At 39.4% G+C, this 22,099-nt stretch overlaps 1 protein-coding gene and 2 pseudogenes across 1 annotated transcript; 2 read left to right on the forward strand and 1 right to left on the reverse strand.

The window, feature by feature from the left end:
- The first annotated feature begins 5,990 nt into the window (after nt 1–5,990).
- On the forward strand, nt 5,991–6,922 carry LOC105543077 (annotated as a pseudogene).
- An 8,137-nt stretch (nt 6,923–15,059) lies between these two features.
- Nucleotides 15,060–16,010, forward strand: LOC105542943 (olfactory receptor 51F2-like). Its single transcript, XM_011984664.1, is given in 1 exon segment — nt 15,060–16,010. A coding segment is annotated over 1 exon segment (951 nt).
- A 2,899-nt stretch (nt 16,011–18,909) lies between these two features.
- Nucleotides 18,910–20,579, reverse strand: LOC105543084 (annotated as a pseudogene).
- Nucleotides 20,580–22,099: the final 1,520 nt, after the last annotated feature.

Here is a 22,099-nt window from a genome sequence, read left to right on the forward strand (position 1 = left end):
CCTAAAAAGAGAGCATATTTTCTCAGGTTCTTTGTGAACTTCTGGGAAAAAATGCGTCTTTCCAGATTTTCCTAGAGATCTAGCATCTTGTAACATAAGAAGAAGAAAAAAATTAAACAGGTATCTGCTCTGTAGCAACTCTAATGGGAATAGTTACCACGTCCTCTTCTTCCATATAGCAGGCCTTTGCAAGGTAATGTCCTCTTGATACAGCCTCTTATACCAAGAAACATGTTTAAATAGTTGTCCTTGAAACTTACCAACCTTCCAAGCTCACCATTAATTGTGAAACACTGTATTAATGAAAAAGCTGAAAGTCATTTATGAGCGTTCACGGCTTAAATAGAAGCTATCTGTCAAACATGGTTAATTCTCCACCACAGTGGTAAACATACTGGTAGCAGTTTTAGGACAGTTAGAGCAGCCTAGTATCTCTGTAAGCTAGCAAGGGACACACAAGGGACTCATAAAGTTTTGTAGTCTTCCTTTAGTCACTTCCTCTTAAGTTGTCATTTTCTGTGACTATGCACAGGTTAGCAACAACTCCCAGGAAATTCAGGGGAGGGCTTGGGCCCTCAATCAGAAAACCACTGCACTACCTTCAGTGAATGTAGTAACTCAGCAACCCCTTTCCTATTTGGGTTCCATGTCTTATGATTGCTGTGAAATTGGCAAATGGCAGCTGAGCAAACTCAGCTGTTAATGATCCGTTAACACCACCACTTCTTTACTCTGGCTCTATGTACACTGGTCCCACAGCTATTTAGGGTTCAAATTGCTCTTGAATGAGACCTGAAATTGCAGTTCATCTATAGAATTGTCTTTTGGGGAAGAAAGAGTGAAGACAGACTGAAAATATGTTGCCTTTTACAATTTGTTATTTGGAGCACAAAGGGTTAGCAGAACACAGCTCTATGGGGTTCTCACCTAGGAATTTGTTTTTCTGTTGGGTAAATGACTCTCACCAGGTGACTTCTAGGCTCCTTATAAAGGCTCTTTCTCTCAAATCTGGTAGTTCTCCTATTCCTGAATTTTCTCCCTATGTTTTCTCCTGGCAGAAGAGGACCTCTTTGTCAAGGGGCAGGGCTGATCAGGGGCTGATTCCGTAGCTGTAGTAGTACAGAACCTTTCTGCAAGTTAGTGATGTTGAGACAACTCTCACTTGCTTTGTGTTAATAGATTCTCTGCTGTGTGGGATGATCCTTCAAATAGCAGGGGGCAGGATCAAATAACCTCACCTTCCAGACCCCAGAATTCTTCTGCGCACAAGGTCAGTGTTGTGGTGCACTGAAGACATTTATAAGTAGATCAGGTACTGTATAACCTTCAGATAGTATATGAAGTCAACACAGAAGTGTTCAGAGTAAATTAGTGAGCATGAACTCAGTAGTATATTTTCATACATTATGTCAACTCAAAAATATTGTTGTAGCATTCAAAATAGTTATTCCAAATATAGAGTACAGTCATCAGCATGTGTTTGTTCATTCCACAGTAAAAAAAAAAAAAAAAAAAAAAAAATTAAATAAAGAGTTTGCGAGAGCATGGCGTTTGGAGTAAGAACAGAGCTCAATTCCTGAATCTGCCATTGGCTTGTTGGATGAATTTGAGAACGTCATATGGTTCCTCTGAGACTCGATTATCTCATCTTACCCTGCTTTCTCATCCATAAAAGGGAGTTATTAATACCCAATAATGGTGTTGTGATAGTAATGAATGTGAAGCATTGTCATGAGGGCTATTTCGATGTTCCTGGTAGTCTGGTGACAGGGATGTTTAAGTTATAGGCCCTGTCATGGAAGAATTCTCAGTAGGGGAGAAAGAGACACTTAAAGAGATCTGTTTAAGAAGAGTTTAATATTTGCTTGTTAGTTTTAGTGCAGGACAACTCAAGACTGGTTTAAGAATCATAGAATTTTTTTAAAAAGCTATTCTTGGCTGGGCGCAGTGGCTCACACCTGTAATCCCAGCACTTTGGGAGGCTGAGGTGGGCGGATCATGAGGTCAGGAGATCGAGACCATCCTGGCCAACATGGTGAAACCCCTGTCTCTAATAAAATAGAAAAAATTAGCTGCGTGTGGTGGTGGGCGCCTGTAGTCCCAGCTACTTGGGAGGCTGAGGCAGGAGAATCGCTTGAACCTGGGAGGAGGAGGTGATTGTGCCATTGCACTCCAGCCTAGAGACAGAGCAAGACTCTGTCTAAAAAAAAAAAAAAAAAGAAAAAAGAAAAAAGAAAAAAAAAGCTGTTCTTGGACCCATGTTTGCTAATAGAGTTCCCTCTGTTACAAGAATCCTATTATGTTTCCCTTTGATTGTAGGAGTTGAAGAAAGATGCTATGAGCTGTGTGCAGTGGAAAGAGGGACTCAGAGATTCAGTGAAGTAAATTATTTGGCACTTAGGAGACATGAAATACATTACCACTAATTTTATTAGAAATATAGCTGAGTACTTACTCTGTTGGGTTTTTCTTTTATGTTTTATTTTTGCTGTTTACAATATAGCTATTCTATTTATTTTTATTGTGATAAAATCACACTTGTAATCCCAGCACTTTGGAGGCCAAGGCAGGTGTATTCCTTGAGTTCAATAGTTCAAGACCAGCCTGGGCAACATGGTGAAACCCTATCTCTACAAAAAATTTTAAAAAAATTATCCAGGCATGATGGTGTGTGCCTGTAGTCTCAGCTACTTTACAGGTACTTTACTTGGCAGGCTGAGGCAGAAGGATCACTGGAGCCTGAAAGTTTGAGGCTGCAGTGAGCAGTGATTGCACCACTGTACTCCACCCTGGGCAACAAAGCAAGACCCTGTAAAAAAAAAAAAGAAAGAAAAGAACACTTAACATGAGATTTACTCAAACTTTTAATCACACAATACAGTATTGTTAACTATAAGTAAAATGTTGCATATCAGATCTCTGGAACTAATTCTTCTTTAGTAACTGAAACTTTATACCTGTTTAACAGCATCTCCCCCATTTTTCCCTCTCCCTGTGTCTGTTGCAATCACTATTTGACTTTCTGTTTCTATGAGTTTGGTTAAGGGATACTTCCAATATAAGTGGAATCATGAAGTATTTCATTTCAGGTTCATCCATGTTGTAGCATGTGTCAGAATATTACTACTTTTAAGGTTGAATAGTATTCTATGACATGCATGTCTTGTGCTTTCTTTATCCATTCATTTGTTGATGGATATTTAGGTTGTTTCCATGTGTTGGCTATTGTAATTAATTCTGCAATGAACATGGAAGTGCAGATATCTCTGATTATTTATTTCCTTTGGATATATACTCAGAGTGGATGTGCTGTTTTTCACAGTGGTTGCATGATTTTACATTCTCACCAACTGTGTACAATAGGTCCAGTTTCTTCTCATTCTTGTCAACACTTGACATCTTTTTATATTTTATATTTGTTGGCCATTTGTATGTTTTCTTTGGAGAAATCTCTATTCAAGTCCTTTGTCCTTTTTTTTTTTTTAGGCTGGAGTGCAGTGGGCTATCTTGGCTCACTGCAAGCTCCACCTCCCGAGTTCACGCCATTCTCCTGCCTCAGCCTCCCAAGTAGCTGGGACTACAGGCGCCCGCCACCACGCCTGGCTAATTTTTTGTATTTTTAGTAGAGACGGGGTTTCACCGTTTTAGCCAGGATGGTCTCGATCTCCTGACCTCGTAATCCGCCCGCCTCGGCCTCCCAAAGTGTTGGGATTACAGGCATGAGCCACCATGCCCGGCCTTTGTCCGTTTTTAAATTGAGTTATTTGTGTTTTTGCTACTGAGTTGTAGGAGTTCCTTATATATTTTGAATATTAACCCCTAATCAGATATATGGTTTGCAAATTGGGCTTTTACTATAATAAAAAGAACATTAAATTGAGAGGTTGCTTCCTCATTTTTAAAATAAAGAGTGTATGATCTTAAGGTCGTTACTTGCTCTCTACTTCAACTGGGAAAATAAATGTTTTTATCACTAGGTTCAAATTTGAGCAAAGTCCTTGTCTCAAAGATAAATACCAGATTATTGAGAAAACTGTTTGTTTTCCTCCAATGTTAAAATATGTTCTTATGGTTGCATGAATTTAACTTATAATTTGAGGGGGCCACATATCAGAAATCACACATATGTGGAAATATTAAGTGCTGGGGTTTATCACTATTTTCAGAAGCAGTTCATTCATTTATTCAACAGATACTTTTAGATGCTGTTGTGCTAGCCATTTTTTCTGGCTCTAAGATCATAGGTCTGAGGAAAAATGGTCCTTGTATTTTCCTGGGAGTCATTTTTACCTTAGTGGCCATGCCTCCTCAATATCGTTAGAGGATGCTTCTTCTGGTCTTTTCTTTAAATACTGCTGTTCCCCAGCACTCTGTCCTCAGACTTCATTTCCTTTAGATTTATTACCCTACGATATTTGTCACTGATCCTGTGACTTCAACCATAGACATTAGTTTCACAACTCTCAGGCTCCATTATCAGGGCACGAGTCATTTTCCCCAGGATGTGGAAGTTGGTTCATGTCTCGATTCTTGTATGTAAAGTCGCAGGTGAAAAAGTGAAGCTTATCTTCTAACTGAGATCCAAGGGTTGACTCAAAAATCCATATATTTTGTTTTGTCTTGCATTGCCTCTCAATTCAGAATTTCCAGCATGTATATATATTTTAGTGAGAACTCAAAGAGCCTTCCTGTATTGAACATTTTTCCTTCTTCTCAAATACCTAGAGAAATGCCCTCTTGAACGCACTTTCTGTAACCAATTATTCTTACTGATGTCTAAGTTCCTGTCTATTCATTCAGGGGATTGCAACAACTCCCAGGAAATTCAGGGGAGGGCTTGGGCCCTCAATCAGAAAACCACTTAACTTACACTCAAATATTTTCTTTCTCAGAGTCATGTACAGACCTTCTTAAAGTAGCAAGTCTGATTCTAATGCACACACTAACACTGTAGGTATTTAATTTTTTTTGAGTAAATACATGCATGAGTGAGTGAAAGGGGAACATAGATATGTTAAAAACCAAACATTCTTTCTGTAGATAAAAAACTGTCAGAAAACTTAAGACAAGAAGCAATATACAGAAACGTTTTCAATCCCACAGATTTATGGATCTAGGTGAGCACACACTTAGATCTCCAGAGAAAACCTCTTTCCCCCAGCCAATCTATTCTCAATACCCTTTTGCAGAAATGGAAAATTAAGAAACTTGCTCAGGTAAATACTCCAGTTATTATCCATGACTTCCCAATGAGTTCCTTTGTTCTTGTTAAGGTTATTTAAGCCATCTTTTTTTTCAGGCAGAATTTCATTTGAACATAATCAACTTCTCAATTATTACCTGTATAAACAAACCTTTTTTCTATTATCACCCACTGTGGTCCATTTAGATTTAATTGTTTCTTTCCTGGTACTTAGTTTTATGTATTTGTTTTTTCACTCAGCAGCTGTTGTGTATTTATTTGATCAGGAGTATTTTACTAGAAAATGTTTAATATTATCTTGTCATCTTACTTTCATTGGGTCACATGGACTTATAAACTTTAATGCACCTTAGGGTTTTTGCCTCAGAAACTGAGAAGTGAAGAAAAGCAGGGTGAATTTCCTGTTGTGCTTCTTATGGTTGCCCAGAAATATCCTGTCTGCCCATGTACATACAGTCATAGAACTGAAAATATTTTCTATTATTGAATCTAATCTCCTGTTTTATATATGTATATATAAATATCCTGAAGCCTAGATGGAGTATAATGGGAATCTTGCTAAAAACCAGGTTTCTTTGCACAGTTTAGTGTCTGTGTCCTCTCCTAGTTCATTCAAGAACACATCTAAGAAAACAGTAAGTGGCTATGCATTTTCAATGAAGAATAGGATGTGGTTCTCTAGTGATCGTAAATTGTATGGTGTATAGAAGAGAGTGAAAATACTTTTCTTCTCCATTATTACAGGACTTGGTTCTTTTCCTCGAAGACATCTGCTTCTTCACTCATCATGCCATCCTTCAACCAGAGCATTTTCCACTCTGCAGTCTTCTTCCTTACTGGCATCCCTGGCCTTGAAACCCCTCAGACCTGGACCTCCATCCCATTCTGTTGTCTCTATGTCATTGTTATCTCTGGAAATGGCATGATCCTGTTTGTCATCATCACTGAGTCGAGCCTCCATGAACCCCTGTACTATTTTCTCTCCATGCTATCCTTCATGGACCTAGATCTGTGTCTTTCTACATTGATCACCATGCTGGATATTTTCTGGTTCAATGCTCGAGAAATCAGTTTTGATGCCTGCATTAGCCAAATGGCTTCACATTCATGGAGTCCTCAGTACTTTTGGCAATGGCCTTTGACCGCTTCATTGCCATCTGTAACCCACTGAGATATGCCACTATCTTAACCAATTCATGGATTATTAAAGTAGGCTTTGCAATTGTTTTTAGGGGGACAACAGCTCTAGTGCCTCTACTCCTGCTCCTTAAATGCCTCTCCTTCTGCCGTAGTCATGTGCTCCACCATTCCTACTGCTTCCACCCTGATGTGATGAAGCTCTCATGCACAGACACATCGATCAACAGTGCGTTTGGCCTGGTCATTGTTATCTCTATTGCTGGCTTGGACTCCGTCTTGATCCTCCTCTCCTATGCTCTGATCATCCACTCTGTGTTCTGAATTGCCTCCCCAGAGGAGCGGAAAAAGGCTTTTGGTACCTGTGTCTCTCACATCAGTGCAGTTACCATCTTCTACATCCCCATGATCAGTTTGTCACTAGTGCACAGATTTGGAAAGCATGCCCCTCCTCTTGTGCACACGCTCATTGACAATGTTTATCTGCTTATCCCTCCTGTAATGAATCCCATAATCTACAGTGTAAAGACAAAGCAAATTCGCAAGACTGTGCTCAAAGTATTTCTCTCTAAGCTAATTTAGGGAAGTTTGAGTGTACTCCTTCTTTACCAAGACTTCCCTGACCCATGTTTGATCATTCAGTACTGTGAGTTACTGTTGTTTATTGAAAAAGCTGGTTTCAACATGCTTTCTCTCTATTCTGACGATCCATTAACTTACTATTTACACAGTTCTAAATGGTGGGTTATTTGAGGGCAGAGATTATGCCGGTACATCTGATCCTGTCATGAATACTGAACCTAGCACAGTATAGGACCACAGTTAAAACATGTCTGAAAGCATGCACAAGTAAAGTCATACTTGGAGTTTAGGCAGTCTCACCACCTCTAGAGTATGTAGCTATGCAAGGTAGGTCTCACATAACATAGATCAGTAGGCAAAGTCTAGTCTAGGTTTTAGTAATTCTTACAGTTTGTTTGTAATGATTCGTTATTCCACCAGACAGATTGTAAATGGCTGAAGAATATGAATAAGAACAATAAGCAAGAAGTATGAATAAAAGGACTACTTTCCTAATTCTTAAAAGAGTATTTGAGGTCACTTTGGTAAATGCATTTGTATTTTAATAGTAAAAGATCTGGGGGTCCATTGTTTAAATATATGTCTAAAGAAGAAAAATGGGCAAAGATGTAAAGATATATTGTGATGTTCAACACATCATTCATTATACATTGCAATGAAAATGTGGAAACTGCTTAAACAATTATTTTAGGGTATTGACTAAATAAAATATAAAATACAATGCAACAAGTTAAATACCAATACAAATATAAATTACATTTTGTTAAAAAAAGATAGGTTAGTATACAAAGTACTTACTATTGTGTATATATTTCATGTGAATATGTGTACATGTATATTAAAAAGTATAAATAAACATATCCCAAACATTAAAACAGCTTATATTTGATAGCTGGATATTGTTTTGTTGACATATTCTTTGTACTTTCCTGCATTTTATAAATGTTCAATAATGAGGGTTTCTTTTTCTTTTTAGATAATGAAGTAATTTCCACTTAACACCTTTCCACAAAACAAAACTTTTTTAGTTCTTCATCTTCCATAAGATCTTCATTCCAATGGGTCTTCACAGATCTGGCCTCATACAACCCACTGAATACACTCATTAGATGACATCCACTTTCTACTTGCATCTATCTGTTTTCTCAATGTGGTCCAGCATCTGTGCATCCAAACCACTTGACACTTGTTTTTAAGGTGCAGCTTCCTCAATTCTGCTCCAGAACTACTTAAACAGAAGTGCTTGAGATGGAGCCCACAAATTTGCACTTTAACAAGACATTTATGGAACATCATGTATGACAGAGTAACAGTTTTCTGGGGTCTATCCACTTTGATGAATTATGTATATTTCTGTAAAACACCAGGAATATATTGCCTCTCAGTCTTTGATTATTTTGCTCTCTCTGACTGAAATACCCACCTCCTTCTTTTCCTGATTGTTCCATTTATTATTCTTTCAGGTGCTGTTAATAAATCTTTGTCTTATAGTTAGTCAGATTTCTCTTCCCCTACTGACCTGAAGCTTTTTGAAAATGGGCATTGGACTTTGGGGATTGATGTATCTTGCACAGATACAAGCACTGTGCTTTATTAATAATAGCTACTTAATGCACGCTTATTGAATTAAATTTATTTTTATATAACTTCACATATATACTTACATATTTTGAGCATCTTCATTTTGGCAAACACTGTGGAAGGGAGGTACTAGGGATAAAACAGTGAACAGGGAAGGCACAGGCTTCATTCTTAAGGTGTTTAAATCTGACTAAACATATCTAAATTAAAACAATATTTTAATGAGTTGTTACTTACAAACTGTGTACAAAACATTATACCATATACTAAGAGTAGTCATAGATGGTGGTCTCTCTTTCTCCTAGTAGGAGCCTGAACCAGTGGAAAAACAAGAAGCTTAGGAAATACTTGACTTGATAAGAAAAATATAGCTCCTAGAAATTTACTGTTTAATAGAGAAAATATAATATGCATTCATTTCTAAGCAATACAAGCACAAACATAAATTATTTAAATTCCATATGGATAGGAAAAGTTTTGAAAAGTAATTTTGAAGTTGGGGCAACCACATTTTTGGGTGCATCTTAAAATAAATGTACTAAGAATGTTACTGTGAAAGCAACGATTTTGATTCATGCTTTAATAATGTAATTTATGAGGTGTCAATTACAGATAATCTTGCATAGTATAGTTATATGTACCTTAATTAAATCCACTTTGAAGTATATTTATTTTCTCTCTTGTAATACTTTATATTTTTTCTTATTTCTAAGTTTTTTTTTTCTTTCAGTATTAAAGCTTATACTTCTTATTTTTCCCCGCTATCTATGTTATACTCTAAATTCAACAACATCCGATACTATGGTCTATACATTTTGCTTTTATTTATAGTCCATCTGAAAAAATGGTTGTTTAAAACTGTCAGAACTAATGCTGAAAATAGTAGTCTGGTTAATCTGAGGTAGACTTGGAAAGAGTGGGCGATGGGGTATTGAGGTTCTGTTTGAGAATGTCTTCTAAATTGACATTTCTGTAAACTGATATATCAGAGTTTACAAGGAAAATGTGATATCTGTACCATTCAGGTTGATATTGAAACCAAGCAGAGAGCTGCAATATATTAGGGATTCTCAAATTAGGTGCCCAACTTCCTCAGCTGCTTCATGTGGAGCTGTAAAAATGACGAGTTAACGGGTGCAGCTCACCAAGATGACAGTTGTATACATATGTAACAAACCTGCACGTTGTGCACAGGTACCCTAGAACTTAAAATATAATAAAAAACAGTAAAATAAATAAATAACAAGAATAAAATGAGTTTTTCTAGGGAAGAGAAAAGATTAAGTTCCATGCTGAGTAATTTGTATTATGTTATTTAGACTCAAATGACTTAGGATGCCTAAAAGATCTTCATGCCTAACATAGATCCTGTCTCCCTATTTAGCTTCATCTCTCCACTACACTGGCACCGGGAGTTCCAAGCGAGCTGAGTCTGCTGTTAGTCACCTTCTGTTCTTCCTACGCTCTGTGCTCCATGTCTCCTGACAGACCTGGTTCTGAGTTTCCTGCAGCATAAACACAACTCTTCTGTGCTGTCATCATAAATATCCCTTATTGTAATCACCGAGTTTTACGTCTGTTTCCACAAGGGGTTCCCTCCAAGGAGCTCTGGAGGGAAAAGACTCTGTTTTATTCTCTGTATTACCAGTATGAAGTCCTAGAATATGAAAGATACTTCAAATGTTCCATGAAAGAATAAATGAAGATTTTTTGGGGGGATGGAGTGAAGCACAAGCAGAGGGGCTTCTAAAAATATACAAAATTCACCTAAATAATATAGGAGGAAGATAAGTTTATCAGTTGGGTGTGGGAGTGGTGTGAAGATGAGGGGCGATCTTGTGGGGATTTTTTGGAGGGTGTGGTTACTCACAAATTTACTTTTAAGAAAATTTTACAAATACATAAGATCAAAGACCTGTAACAGCAGTCCCTTCATGGAAACTATAAAAGTACATGAAGTAGAAGGAGAAGGAAGCCATGAAGTAGAATGAACCCTTGGGAAGCTTCAGACTCGGGGGGATGCAGAAATCTTCACCAGGAGCTTATTAAGAGCTTTCAGGCATCCTGAGATATGGCTTCTTATATATGCTACCTGTTTCCGGGTAGAACACATCCCCAGCTCCTCAGGCCCCTTTATGGAGAACAGTGTGGGAAAGAACATATCCTTATACTTTGTAAGTAAAACTGCTGCATTCAAGAAAAACATTAGACTTTACATGCCTGGTTTCTTTTAAGAATGAGGGAGACTTTATTAACTGCAGAAAGCTCTCGTGGGTGCCTAAGGAAAATTGTGGAAATCTATTTTCTGATATCTGTATTTTCTAGGAACATTCTATTCTGACTGAGGAGGTTTGATTGGTCTATGAGCCATTTGTTTTGCTGCTTAGAGCAGGCTGTTAATGTGTCCATGCAATTTTAAGTCTCCTGGTTAGTTGTGTCACATTTTATAACTGCCACTCAAAGTCCTAAGGTCAACGGCCACTACCACCATCACACACTGCCACTGCCATTCTTATCCTCATCCTCATGTTCATTTACCAATATCAAGTGACTTTCACGTCCTGCACACTGGTTAACATATTATATGTTTTACAATGTTGTCTCATTTAATCCTTTTAATCCTTATGAAGTAGTGCCAATGGTGAACTACCAGTTTCACATTAGTGGAATCTGATGTAAAGTGCTTATTTGGAAAACTCTGGCTAGCTCTAGATGGCAGAGACGAAATTTGAACCTAGGTTTGTATGACTGTATAACAATATCACTTACTCTGTAATCAGAGAAAAGAGATAAGTCAAGGTAGCCCAGGACAGAACTTGCAACACATTCTTACAATGGGTCTGGAGTGTTATCTTGATATAGTACGAAGAGAATTACTGTCAACAAATGGGAGGGCACATAAAAGTTAACCCTCCAATACTAGGACAGAGTCTTCCATCAGTAAAACCCCAAACCTCTTTCTCTCTCCTCTCTCTCTCTCTCTCTCTCTCTCTCTCACACACACACACACACACACACACACACACACACACACACATACATCACTCAGTTTGTGAGAACACTGGAGAGCTCTGTGCGATTCTTCCAGAAGCCACATATATAATTTTAGGCAACACAGCATGTTTTAAATAGACAAAATTGAATGTGTTGAAGTCCTGAGATATGTTCAGAATCTTAGTTAACAACTCTTGGATTGAATTTACATCAACATGTATATATTGTATGCCCACACTTCTCAAAATATATTTCAAGGTATTGGGAATATAATGATGAAAAAACAATGATCTACCTTCCAGTAACTTAATTTTGTTAGAGAGGCAATTTTCAAATAACCCATGATCATACAATGGAATAAACACTATTCTAGATGCATAAATAGAAAATAATATAACTCCAGAGGAAGAAGTTAGTTCTTCTGACTTAGAATAGGTGATGCCACCAAATGCTTCCTGAAATAAATTCATGTTTAATTTACACATGGTTCGGTGGATCAAATAATGGATCTAAAAATTTTTGTCTTATTCAAAAAAGAGAGAACTACATGAATTAAGCGAGCACATTAGTGTGAAAGAACTTGCTATATTTGGTAGTTTGGTGAAGTAAGGAAAAGCCCAGGTAGAGTATATAAAAAGATTTCTGAGGGTAGGAAGAAAGGTCACTGATAAAACTAGAAGATAAATATGGTCAATCAAGAGACTTTTCAGAAGTTGAACCTATAAAGATTTGGAGACTGGATAGTCTTGACAGGTGGGGTTAGTAGGATTCTAAAAGGGCCCTAAAGATTTTTGTCCATCCTGGCGTACTTGTTTTGAGCAGTACCCATGCCTTGGGTGTGTGACTAGGGCCTGTGAATGTGATGGGATATCACTCCCATGACTACATTACATTATATGGCAAAAGGGTTTAACAGATGTAACTAAGGTCCCTGATTACTTGACTTTGAGTTAATTAAAAGCAAGATTATCCTGCTAGGGCTTACCTAATCATAGAAGTCTTTAAAAGAGACAAGAATCTCGAAGGAGGTTCTCCTGCTGGATTTGAAGACCTAAGATGTCATATTGTGAGAAGAACACATGACTGGGACTGAGAGTAGCCTCTAGAAGCTAAAAGCCCAGCAAGAAATTGGAGACCTCAACCATATACCAAAAGGAACTAAATTCCTACAGCAATCTGAGTGAGGATTTTAAGGACCCTCCTCTCCAATTAAGAACATGGTACTGGATGGAACTTTAATTTCAATCTTGTGAGATCCTGAGTAGTGCATCTAGTTTTGCTGTGCTCAGACATCTGACTTACAGAACTGTGAGGTAATATATGTGTTTTGTTTAAAGCCGCTGAATTTTTACTAATTTCTTATGTAGTTATAGACAACTAATGCAACAAAGTATGCTTTGGTCAAAAACAAAACCAGATTTCAAATATAGGTATGAACCATGAGGTACAGAAATGAGGATAGGCAAATCATTTTATGAGTTGTTGGTGTAGAAAAAGAGATACACATAGCAGGGATGCAGGCTAAGAAGAACGAAGAATGTTGTTCATCTGCATGTTTATATAGATTGTATGAATAGCACAAATCTCTTACCCTTTTGAAGTGAAGATGATAATTCCATACTTGAGCTCTCTTAAGAGCTTTTTTTTTTTTTTTTTTTTTTGAGGGAGTCTTGCTCTGTCGCCCAGTCTGGAGTGTAATGGCGCGATCTCAGCTCACTGCAATCTCCGCCTCCCAGGTTCAAGCGATTCTCCTGCCTCAGCCTCCTGAGTAGCTGGGGTTGCAGGTATGCGCCACCACACCTGGCTAATGTTTTGTATTTTTAGTAGAGATGGGGTTTCACCATGTTGGCCAGGCTGCTCTCGAACTCTTGACCTCAGGTGATCCACCTGCCTTGGCCTCCCAAAGTGCTGGGATTACAGGCATGAGCCACCATACCTGGCCTTCTCTTACCTCTTACACACTACCTTTTGGTACACTGTATTTCACACTTTAGTGGCATTTCTAAAATATCTGAAACTCCATCGCCTTTGAATATGCTTAGAATTTCTTTCATGATGATTTTCACTTATCAGCCTCTGCTCAACAATTCTTTACTTACTCAGAGAAGCTGTTTGACTCCATCCCCTCCAACTATCTAATATATATACCTCTGTATTTTAAATACAGTCTTATCATTTGTTTACAAATTTGTTTTCTGAACTATCCTATTATTTCCTAATGATCCTCAGGGCAGGTGCAATACTTCACTTGGCTTGTATGTCGACAGTCTGGATTGCAGCTTGCACTCAGTAATGTTTGATGTTAAACTAAACTAACATCCGAGATAGATTGAGACTAGGTAATGAGGCTTGTCTGGAAAGCAGTAAGTGCACTTCTTTTTAACCTGGAAAGATGAAGAAAGGATGAGAAAAACATAGTTGTAGAGGAATTAACCAGTGGATATTACCTAAATTAGACTTAGAATATTTCCATTTTTTTTTTTGTTCTCAGCTACCAGATAAAGAGAAAAGTAGATAAGTGAGGGTGGGGATTGGGGATAGATGTTGGAAAACAATGTGTGTATACATTTTTAACTTTAATTTTTCTCTTTAATGATAATAACTAACATTTGGTAAGTTTTTACCATAGTGAGATGCTCTGCTCAGATTTTCACATACATTAATTTAATCTTTACAACAGTCCTGTGGATATGCACACCATAGTTACTTTAGAGATGGAGAAAATGAGGCACATACAGTTTAGTAACTCATCATGTGGTAACCCAGCTGATAAATGTCAGAGTAATTTAACCCAGTTAAAATTTATAACACGCAGCTGTAAGAAACGTCGACTTGGGATGCAGGATAAAAATTCATAACATCAGACTATCCATAATACTTTCATATTGGATGCCCCGTATACTCTAATTATGGTTTATACATAAGTATACGTTTTTATATCTAACTCACACTCGTTATGTGGTATGAAAATTTCTTAGGTACAGTTTAAGTTTTGATATCTCAAATAGACTGTATGCTTATCCAGGATATTATCAACTGCAGATAGCAGGGGATCAACAAATGTTGGCTATTTGTTGGATGTATTGGATTTGATTCTGATTGAAAGAAAATAGCAGGAGATAAAGAGAGGATTTTTTGGATGGGCCTCTAAAAGCTAGTGTAATTCAGTTATGTATCAGACTCACTGCATATATTGTTTACTATTTGTCTAAAATATCACACAACCCTTTGAACACACTTCAACAAATATTTGCTGACTACTTACCACTTGAAGTCACTCATCAGACATGTGAACTTAAATAAGAAGGAATGCTGCTCTCTTTGTTTTTGTGCAAATTCTGTATCCTCAGGGAACCATTCATTTCCTGTTTTCTGCTCCTTTGTTTGATGTGGACTTCATTTGTTGTTGTCATTAATCAATCTTTATGAGTTTTCTATATAATGTAGACATCATCTTTTATAAATGTTTACTTGGTGAAATAATTTCCAATTAAATGCATAATAAATAAATACAGTTTATCATTTCCAGACACAGCTGAAGATTCTGCCGTTTGAATTCAATATGTCAACTTTGCAGAATATCACTTCCACTTCCATCATTTTCCTGCTCACTGGTGTTCCTGGGCTGGAAGCCTTCCACACCTGGATCTCCATTTCCTTCTGCTTCCTCTATGTAACTGCCCTCTCAGGAAACAACCTGATCCTCTTTGCCATCATCACTCAGCCCAGCCTCCACAAACCCATATACTATTTCCTCCTCATGCTGTCCACCACTGACCTCGGCCTGTCCATATCCACTCTGGTCACTATGCTGGGTATATTCTGGTTCAATGTGAGGGAAATCAGCTTTAATGCCTGCTTGTCCCAGATGTTCTTTATTCAACTCTTCACTGTCATGGAATCCTCAGTGCTGTTGGCCATGGCTTTTGATCATTTTGTGGCCATTACTAATCCTCTTAGATATACTTCTGTCTTAACTGATCTTAAAATAGCACAGATTGGAGTAGCAATTATCACCAGGTTAACAATAACACTGATCCCTATGGTGTTGCTTCTTAACAGACTGTCCTACTGACGCAGTCACGTGCTCCACCACTCCTATTGCTTTCACCCTGATGTGATGAAGCTCTCATGCACAGACACCAGAATCAACAGTGCAGCTGGGATGACTGCCCTGATTACCACTGCTGGGGTGGATTCTGTCTTTATTGTCCTTTCTTATATTTTGATCATTAAGACTGTTCTTAGCATTGCTTCCCCGGAAGAAAGGAAGAAAGCCTTCAGCACATGTATCTCCCATATTGGGGCTGTTGCTGTATTTTACATTCCATTGATCAGTCTGTCCTTTGTTCACAGGTTTGGGAAGCAGACCCCACCCTATGTGCATACTTTGATTGCCAGTGCCTACCTACTAATCTCTCCTGTAATGAACCCCATCATCTATAGTGTGAAGACCAAACAGATATGCCAGACTGTGCTAAAAGTTCTTCATTCTAGCATGGCAAAGAACTAGATGAACGTTTCAATTTTTTCTATTCTTTGTCACTTTATAGATGAGTAAAATGCCATTTAAAGAGGTTAATATGTTTAGACTCATGCTTGTATTTAAAGTTTCCCAAAATACAACTTAGTTTGAAGTAAGAAGACTGTGAACTCAGAGAGCTTAATATGAGCTGAAGATTCTCAAGGATACCATTCTTTTCCTTTGATAGTCATGATGATAATAAGAACATTTCTATATTTGAGATGAATCATTTTCAAAGGCTTTGTTAACCAACGGCCCACCTTAGTTTGCAAATGTGGTATTATTTTGTTTTAAAAAAATGGAAAAAGAGAAAGTGTCTACTTATTATTTAAACTTCTCCTTTAAAGAGATAAATAACATCACCCTGCTCTCAATTGGGAATAAAAAGTGCATTAACAATTTCAAATTACTGAATCTTATAAATGAAATTTACCATAGACAACTTGCCGTGTCCATGGTTACTTAATTGTTCCAAATATTTTTACTTTCCTTTGCCTCTGGCCTCATTGACCTCCACATTTAACAGCTAGTATAATAAATAAATATTTTATTGCATTGCCAGTAACCTAACTGTATTTGGTCAAATATTCATACTTTCTCTCAGCTCTTCAGGGAAGATGTCGAGTATAAGCATTCTGTGAAATACAACTATGCTTAATTCAGCTCCAATCTGTATAGTTTCTTCAGAAGTCGTAATGTCATGCTTATTGCTAAACAGGCATGTTCCTGCTTTTGGGAAATACCATCTTCAAATAAATTAATTTTCTTTAAGGCTTCAAGATTAACAAGAAGCAAATACAGAAATATTTTAATCTGGTGGGATTTATAATGCTATGCTTGGACCTTATCCTCAAGGAAAGTTGAAATGGATATGCTATTAAGGGTCTAGACTGAAAAATAGAAGTCACACCAGTGACTAACACAGGAAGCATTTAGTACAAAGAACTGGATAAACAGATATTAGAGGACTGAAAGGGAAAAAAAGGGAACACGGGAATAATTCAGGGATAATAACTACAGGAAGTTTACTCGTATGGCTTTGGGAACAAACAGAAGAGTCTGGGCTTATTAAAAACTATAATTTTGATGGAGAGTTTCCCCAAGAGCTTATATTCTGACCTATAATGAGAGGGTGCTGCTCTTTTGGTTCTGGTACCTTAGGAGCTCAAAGGATGGAGAATATGAGGCCAAGAGCCAACTTTGCAGGAAAGAGGACTTCCCCGCTACAGCTCATACCTCAGGAACACCAGAGAAAGACCTCTTGTGAAGTTGGCACTCAGGTCCCTGAACACAGCCCACTGATAGTTGGTTCTATTTCTTTTGAGGGACATGATTAGAATATTGCTGGAAGTGTGGGACAAAAATAAACTGGAAACTGGAACCAATGCATCTGGGCAAAGAACTATTGCTGTGATAGCACTGATAGGTATAATAAGCAAACATGATAGAGATATTTGTCCCTACAGCAGCTTCCAGTGTCCTAGCCTCCTCCAATTAATGGAACATAGCAGGGAACCAAACGATGATTCTGATTGATGAGTTGCAGCCTTCTTATCAAAAGCAGAGTCTATAGAGTGGTGGATTTGGAGTTGAGAAAGCCAACAGCCACCACAATGGAGTAAGGTGCTTGTAACAGAAGCTCAATATGGTCATGATAGAGGACTGCTGTTAATAACATCAGTAACTAACAAATACAACCAACCAAATGCTTTAGCAGTTCACCAAGTACCATTACATACAATCTTCCAAAAGGATGCTAGTTGACAATTTTGGAGTATTTCTTGGGGATGTTTTCTCTCCTTTCTACCAAATATCTACTTCTCCTAGGACATGCCCCTCTCTCCTCTGCTACTTCAGGTCTCCTGTGCAACGGCCAGCAATAGAGTTTCAGATTGTGTCTGCGTCAACATCTGTTTTGGAGCTTACTGGCTGTTCAGGAACTCTTTGTCTTATGTCTCATCTTTCCAATTGCTCTCATGTCTGTTCAAGAATGGATTTTTTTCCAAAGACAGAGAATATAGCATATCTATTTTTAGCTGATATATTTTGACTGGAAACTTGTGCTCATTATTTTCACTGTCCTCTTAATCTCCAGTTCTATTGTCCATTATTTTGTGCTCTTCTTCATGCTTCAGACCAAAATGGACTGCATTATCAGGTTCTCTTGTGAGCTGACTTGGGGTTGGGTTCACAAAATGAAAGGCACCAGAATGAGAATGTAGAGTTGGAGGAGACATTCTGCTTTGACAATGTTTCGTCCTCCCGCTTTGGCCCCTGGAATTGTAATGGTTTCTCACTATCACCAGTCTCCAGGCATCTCAGCATCTCTTGTGATACGGTTTGGATCTCTGTCCCCAACCAAACCTCGTGTTGAAATGTAATCCCCAATGGGTTACATCTTCCTCTTGCTTCAACCATGTGAAGTGCCTTGTTCTCACTTTGCCTTCTGCCATGACTGAAAGCTTCCTGAGGCCTCCCCAGAAGCAGAAATTGCTATGCTTCTTGCATAGTCTGCAAAACTGTAGCCAGTTAAACCTCTTTTCTTTATAAGTTACCCAGTCTCAGGTATTTATTTATAGCAGTGTGAGAATGGACTAACACACTTTGTTTGTTTCCTAAGCCATGTCCATTATTCTATAATTAGTTTTTTCACTGACATCTCTCACTTTAAATTATTCTGAATGAATTTTATTTCCTGCTGATTTTGTGACTGATACATATCTCTTTAAAGAGCAAAGGAATGACTCCTTGATCTTAATAGGTCTACTTTTACTTAACCTTAAGTACTTTTTAGTTTGAAATGCATTTAATAGACGCTAATTGTTTTTTGACCACCTAAGGCATTAAGTAATTACTTTTTTTTTTTTGGTCAGAGCTAGCTGAGGTTTTATTTAGGACAGGAAAAAAAAAAAGCAATTGAATTGTTTTGTAGCTGGAGGCATGGACAAGGGGGGTCCTTAGGCATTAAACTCCCTGCTGTGGGCTGAGGGCTAGGGCTGAGCCTCAGGGGTGCTCCTGTTCCCTGTGCTACCCTGCACAGCGGCCTCTCTCCCGGGCTCTCGGGCAGCCGCAGGAGGGGCAGGCTGGGAGGGGCTGCCACCGCTGTTCGCTTCGGCAGGACGTCAGAGGACTCGGACACCAGCTTCCCTTCGCGGGTCTCGATCTTCTTCACGACCAGGGCTCTGGTGGAGCTGGTGTGGCTGAAGGAGCTGGAGCCTGAGGCAGAGCCAAAGCTGGAGGCCAGGTAGTAGCTGAGGCCAGGGCTTGTGAGGCCCCCATAGGCTGAGCTCAGACCACCTGCACAGAGGCTCGTAGTCTTCCTATGGATACTCATGTTCTGCATCCCAGACTCCAGCCGACTCTCCTCGCCTTCCAGCAGCTTCCTGTAGGTGGCGATCTCGATATCCGGGGCCAGTTTGACGTTCCTCAGCTCCTGGTACCCACGCAACTGTCAAGCCATGTTCTGCTTGGCCCGCTGCTGGGCGGCCTCCAGCTCCGACAGCTCGGCGTTGGCATCCTTAATGTCCAGCTCCCCACTCTGCTCCGCATCTGTGATGGCAGCCTCCAGGGAAGCCCTCTGGCCTTTGAGGCCGTCAATTTCAGCCTGGAGTAGGCTGATGTTCCGGTTCATCTTGGAGATCTCAGTCTTTGTGCGCTGCAGGTCATCCGGTGCTTCCTGGCCAGTGTTTGCAGCTCCTTATACTTGATCTGGTGCATGCTCTCAGCCTCAGCCCGGCTGTGGTTGGCGATCTCCTTGTACTGTGCCTTGGCCTCAGCGATGATGCTGTCCATGTCCAGGGAGCGGCTATTGGCCATGGACAGTACCACAGAGGTGTCTGAGATCTGGGACTGCAGCTCGCGGATCTCCTTTTCATACAGCTGCCTGAGGAAGCCGATCTCGTCAGTCAGCCCTTCCAGGTGAGTCTCCAGCTCTATCTTGTTCATGTTAGCTTCATCCACATCCTTCTTGAGAAGGACAAATTCATTCTCCATCTCTGTACACTTATTGATCTCATCCTCATACTTGTTCTTGAAGTCCTCCACCAGCCCCTGCATGTTGCCAAACTCTGCCTCCAGCTTCAGCTTCTCCTGGCCCAGAGTCTCCAGCTGCCGCCTAAGGTTGTTGATGTAGCTCTGGAACATGTTGTCCATGTTGCTCTGAGCTGTCTTTTGCTGCTGCAGGAGGCTCCACTTGGTCTCCAGCATCTTGTTCTGCTGCTTCAGGAACTGTACCTTGTCGATGAAGGAGGAAAATTGACTGTTGAGGGTCTTGATCTGCTCCTACTCCTGGGTGGGCACGGCCTGGATGTTGGGGTCTACCTCCAGGTTAAGGAGGCTCAGCAGGCTCTGGTTGACCGTGTTAGTTGTGATGCCTCCCATGCCACTGGTCCCACCATAGCCTCTGCCCAGGCTACCCCGGAAGTTGCTGGTGCCACTGGGGAGAAGCTCGAGGAGCTGATGCAGGCAACGGGCCCACTCGTGTAGGAGTGGCTGCTGAAAGCCCCGGGGGCCAGAGGTGGACACCTCGTAGGACTTCTGGGTCACCCTGATGGACATGGTGGAGGCAGGAGTGGAGGCAGGCAGGCTGAACCAGGAGGATAGGCCTTTGATCTGGGTCTTATTACCATAAGCCTTGCTTTTGCCAGCATTTAAAACCCCAGGAAAAGCAGGATTTTCTCTATACTCTTCAGGACCTGAAACCAGAAATGGAAGGTGGGGTGGACTTGTGGCCTCCTGGATAGATGACTTGTAGGGATCTGAACACAAAGCATTGTACGTTTTCTCTGGCCTAAATAGCATAGACAGCTAAAGTTTCGGACTAAGAGGAGAGAGGCTTCAGTTCTGCAGTAGTATTGTTCTTTTGACTTTAGTTTACATTAGAAACATAAGGTTAAAGGAACTGATTTACTGTTTACCTTGTGAAATGCAAGGATTAGAAATTTGCCGTTCTAATGGTTTGGAAGCAAAAATTATACCCCAATATTTTGGAGAATATAAAATCTAAAGATAAGTTCTCCATGATTCCTACACAAAAATCCCAGAAAGGGATATGAGGTGGTAGGAGAAACTTTCTGTATAAATGAATCCAATAGAACAACTTCATTGATTGCTATAATACAATGTTAAAATTGAATTTTTCCTCCCTAGTTATGGCTGAGGCAGAAAAATCATAACTACTAAATTCCAAAGTGAGCTGTCAGACTATCAAGGAAGACAGGTTAGGTGACAAAGAGAATATGCAATTCACTGAAGAACTAAAGCAATTGTTATAGACTGATGTAGTTTGGATCTGTGTTCCTGCCTAAATCTCATGTTGAATTGTAATCCCTATTGTTGGAGGTGGGGCCTGGTGGAAGGTGATTGGATCACAGGGACAGTTTTTCATGGCTTAACACCATCCCTCTTGGTGCTGTTTTTGCATGGTGATTTCTCATGAGATCTGGTTGTTCAGAAGTATGTGGTACCTCCCCCTTGCTCCTTCTTCAGTCATGTGAATTATTGCTCCCTTTTGGCTTCTGCCATGATTGTAAGTTTCCTGAGGCCTCCCAAGCACCATGCTTCCTGTAGAACCTGCAGAGCCGTGACATAATTAAACCTCTTTTCTTTATAAATTACCCAGTCTCAGGTATTTATAGCAGTGCGAGAACTGACTAATATATAGACACAAAGATAACAGCCTAAAAAGTGAAATTTAAGACTATTTTGTTTCCTGCTAATCTGCATGCCCAAAGAGGAAATAGAGAAACATGTATATAACAGAATTCTTGGCATCTTAAAATTGCAAATGTCTTTTTACACACCCTAATGGTGGGCTAGCTTAGTATCTTAAGCAAGAGGCAAATGGTGTCTTTGCAAGAACTGCCAGCTTTTGTTGTCAGAGCCTTGTTTGCTGAGAACTTCTTTTCTTTTTCTTTTTCTGATGTCAGAAAATTGTGATATAGAGGTAGTATGGACATAGTATCTTATGACACAGGAGGTGCTGTTAAATGGGGGTTCTCATCATAAGACTTGTGAAGAGGACCACTTTAGAGAAAACTGTGTTAAGATCTTATTCACTGTCTCATCAGGTGGTTGGG

The sequence above is a fragment of the Mandrillus leucophaeus genome, unplaced genomic scaffold, assembly GCF_000951045.1.
Source record: "Mandrillus leucophaeus isolate KB7577 unplaced genomic scaffold, Mleu.le_1.0 Scaffold1065, whole genome shotgun sequence".
NCBI classification, from domain to species: domain Eukaryota; kingdom Metazoa; phylum Chordata; class Mammalia; order Primates; family Cercopithecidae; genus Mandrillus; species Mandrillus leucophaeus.